The 4332-nt window shown below is 52.7% G+C and overlaps 1 protein-coding gene across 1 annotated transcript in view; it reads left to right on the top strand.

Annotated features, from left to right (window-relative positions):
* LOC110395057 (olfactory receptor 52R1-like) overlaps positions 3665 to 4332 on the top strand; it is a 12888-nt gene continuing 12220 nt past the window's right edge. The window contains exon 1 of the mRNA XM_021389141.1: positions 3665 to 4319. Coding sequence (XP_021244816.1) covers positions 4087 to 4319 — 233 coding nt within the window. The 5' untranslated portion in view covers positions 3665 to 4086. The remainder of the gene's footprint in view (positions 4320 to 4332) is intronic.

The following is a 4332-nucleotide window of genomic DNA, read 5'->3' as shown; positions in this document are numbered from 1 at the left end:
CTCCTCAGAGCTGCTCTTGAGGAGTTCTTCCCCCGGTCTGTATAAATACCTGGGACTGCCCCGGCCCAAGTGCAGCACCCTGCATTTGGCCTTGTTGAACCTTATTAGGTTCTTGTGGGCCCACTTCTCCAGCCTGTCCAGGTCCCTCTGCATGGCTTCCCTTCCCTCCATGGATCAACTGCACCGCTCAGCTTGGTGTCATCTGCAAACTTGCTGAGGGTGCACTCGATTCCATCGTCTATGTCATTGATAAAGATGTTGGAGAGCACTGGTCCCAAGACAGACCCCTGAGGGACGCCACTTGTGACCGGCCTCCACCCTGACACAGAAACATTGATCACAACCCTTTGGCTGCGACCAGCCAACCAGTTCTTAACCCACCAAACAGTCCATCCTTCAAATCCATACCTCTCCAATTTGGAGAGAAGGATGCGGTGAGGGACCATGTCAAAGGCTTAGCCGAAGTCCAGGAAGTTGACATCTGTCACCCTTCTCCCATCCACCGATGCCGTCACTCCATCCTAGAAGGCCACCAGATTGGTCAGGCAAGATCTGCCCTTGGTGAAGCCATGCTGGCTGTCTCAAATCACCTCTTTGTCTCGGATGTGCCTTAACATGGTAACCAGGAGGATCTGCTCCATGATCTTCCCAGGCACAGAGCTGAGGCTCACCGGCCTGTAGTTCCCCAGGTCTCCCTGTCTCCCTTTCTTAAAAATGGGAGTCACGTTTCCCATTCTCCAGTCACCAGGGACTTGATTGCACAGCCATGATTTTTCAAATATGATGGAGAGTGGCTCAGCAACCACATCAGCCATTTCTCTCAGAACCCTAGGATGGATATCATCCGGCCTCATGGACTTATAGACATACAGTTGCACAAGGAGGTCTCGGAACTGTTCCACTGTTACAGTGGGAACTAGTTACACAGGTGAAGAGGCCGATCCCCAACTCACCACAACCTCCCTTCAAGAAGTTATAGAGAGCGATAAGGTCTCCCCCGAGCCTCCTCATCTCCAGACTGAACAACCTCAGCTCCCTCAGCTGCTCCTCATAAGCCCTGTGCTCCACATCCCTCACCAGCTTCGTGGCAACCTATGCCTATGGCATCTCTGCGGCTTTTGCAGAGATGTTTTTTACTTTTTTTTACTGTGATCACTGTGTCCTATACTATTATCCTGGGGGAGGTTCTGAAGCTGCAATCCTCAGACACACAGCTCAAGGCCTTTAACACATGTGTATCCCATGTCTGTGTCATCCTTGCGTTTTACGTCCCGGCCCTACTCACATTCCTCACCCACCGCTTTGGACACAGCATCCCTTAGCACGTCCATATACTGGTGGGCAACCTCTACCTGCTGGTGCCCCCCACATTAAACCCCATCATTTATGGGCTCAGAACCAAGCAACTTTCCCTGACAAAAAGGGACCTTGGTGTGCTGATGGACATTGGCTGAATGTGAGCCAGCAGTGTGCCCAGGTGGCCAAGAAGGCCAATGGCATCCTGGCTTGGATCAGGAATGGGGTGGTGAGCAGGACTAGGGAAGTCATCCTGCCCCTGGACTCGGCATTGGTGAGGTCCCACCTCGAGTACTGGGTCCAGTTTTGGGCACCTCAGTACAGAAAGGACATGGAGGTGCTGGAGCAGGTCCAAAGAAGGGCAACAAGGCTGGGGAAGGGCTTGGAGAATATGGCCTATGAGGAGAGACTGAAGGAACTGGGGCTGTTTAGTGTGGGGAAGAGGAGGCTGAGGGGAGACCTCATTGCTCTCTTCAAATACCTGAAAGGAGATTGCAGTGAGAGCGGGGCTGGGCTCTTCTCACTGGTGACAGTTGACAGGGCAAGGGGAAATGGCATCAAGCTGCACCAGGGGAGGTTTAGGTTGGAGATCAGGAAAAACTTCTTGACAGAAAGGGTTGTTAAGCACTGGAACAGGCTTCCCAGGGAGGTGGTTGAGTCACCATCCCTGAAAGTGTTTAAAAAACCGTTTGGATGTGGTGCACAGGGACATGATTTATGGTGGGTTGTTAGATTTAGAGTGGTATGGCTAGGTTGCGGTTGGACTTGATAATCTTGAAGGTCCTTTCCTACCTGAGCAATGCTATGATTCTGTGAGTCTAACTCAGGGACAAGATAGAACAGAATCACAGAATCATAGAATCATAGAATCATAGAATTAGCAAGGTTGGAAAAGACCTACAAGAGTCTGCAGCTCTCCCCGAGTTTCCTGTCCCCTCTTCCACGTGAGGTAGATTCTCTTTTTCTCCTGGAGCCTCCGGAAAACTCTGGTTCATCCAGGCCGGTCTCCTTCTCCACCGGCTCAACTTGTGGCGCAGGGGGACAGCCTGCTCCTGCACCTTCAGGACTTCCTTCTTGAGGAGCGACCAGCCTTCCTGGACTCCTAAAGAGGCAAATCCTCTGAGACTGAATCCCAGGCAACCCTCCCTACCTGTCTCCTGAACAATTCAAAGTCCGCCCTCCGGATGTCCAAGGTAGCAGTTGTGCTGTCCCCTCTCTTGCCTCCACCAAGAATCAAGATCTTAAATTAGGATCATTCCCTGCCACCAAGCCATCATGACAGCAGCTCTCTCCTGCCAAGTGGCTCTGGGTGTACACCCATCCCTCAGCAACAACCAAAACATCAGCCCAAGACAATTCCTCTTCACTTAATACAGCCCAGGCTAAAAGTTGGATACCCCCGCTCTATTTGAGGTAAGTACTCGATACACATGCAAAAGGCAGAGAAAAAGGGAAGCGGTGGGATAAGGAGAGAGATGTAAGGGAGGGAAGGGTGGGAGGACGCGTTGCACACTGGTGGGGAGAGGAAAGGAAGTCACAGGAGCCCAGATATGGCACCCAGGGGGCATGACTCGGATGATCTTTACGAGTCTCTCCCAGCCCAAACCAGTCAACGATCCGATATTGCGTGGACACCACAAGAACAGCACTGGCAGGTACAGTGTGACCCAACATTGAGCAAGTTACTCTGCAAACTCTGGGAGATGCTCTAAGAAAACAGATATAACACTGACCAAAGTGTACCACAGACTGTCAGATCATCAGCACTGAGGTGATTAAAAGTTGACTTCTTTGGTGCTTTTTTTCTCTTCCTAATTACTCGTTAATTGGCAGGGGAAATTCAGAACTCTCTGCACAGATTTACCTGGCAGCTACATAAATATCTCCTGGTCCCCACAGTGCCCAGTGCCTGCATGGAAACCTGCAGAAGGCGGGTGAGTATTTGGGGTTTGGGCAGAACTTTGCGGGGCTTTAGGCTCTCACTCAGCCTGGACGTGCCTTGCCCTCCCTTCTTTCTGCTGCATGCACCTCTCCCACACAAGCCACCACGGCCCCAGCACCATTTCTGAAGGCTCCTTCCAGCTCACCAGCACTGCCCTGTCGGTGCTGCAGGGCTCATCAAGCAATCCCTTTTCCCCACCTATCAGGAAAATCCCATCAGCTGAGCTGTGTTCAGAGGCTGAGGGAGCTGCAGTCTTTGCAGGAGAGGAATGGGCACTGCCAGAGCACTGTGTTTGGGGGGGTTCTCCAAATCCTGTGGCACTGGCTCAGGGCTCTGCTCAGAACTGGGAGGTTTCTCAGCCATGGCAAACACCCCGTGCCTCTGCTTACAGGAGCAGGCAGCGTGCTTCAGAACAAAGCTTCTGCTGAGCTGGAGGGTTGCCGGGAATGACTTTGCATCCCCTCTGTGCCCTTTTCCAGGTTACTATGGACTGGTTTGCATCTGGTCTGCTGGCCTGAACATGCCTTGGAGCTGGGGGCGTGTCAGGAGAACGCTCTTCCAGCTCACTTGAGTCCCTTAGCAATCCCGTTTGCATGCTCCAAGAGCACTCGATAAAGTGAGACAGACAGGGACCCTCGTATGTGGGAACTGACAGGACACTGGTGGGAAAAGTGCTCTCCTGAACCGGTGCAAGCAGCTGTCCCAGGGCTGGCTCCCTTGCACTTCTCAAACCACCTCTCACCGCAGTCTGTGTTTGCTGCTCACCAGACCATCTTGAGGGTGGTGGATGCTTTGTTTCAGGATGTAACCAAGAGCCTTCAGGCTAGGCAAGAGACAAGAAGGGATTCATGTCTTCTCTGAACTCCACCACCGCCTCCCACCCCCCGACTTTCCTCCTGCTTGGCATCCCGGGCCTGGAGAAGGAGCAGTTCTGGATTGCCTTCCCCTTCTGCATCACGTACGCCTTAGGTGTGCTGGGGAACATCATCCTGCTCATCGTCATCAAGACAGAGCCAAGCCTGCATGAGCCCATGTACCTCTTCCTGGCCATGCTGGCCTGCACTGACCTGGTCCTCTCTACATCCATGCTACCC

The sequence above is a fragment of the Numida meleagris genome, chromosome 1, assembly GCF_002078875.1.
Source record: "Numida meleagris isolate 19003 breed g44 Domestic line chromosome 1, NumMel1.0, whole genome shotgun sequence".
Lineage (NCBI taxonomy): Eukaryota > Metazoa > Chordata > Aves > Galliformes > Numididae > Numida > Numida meleagris.
This window is presented reverse-complemented; position numbering and strand designations above follow the sequence as displayed.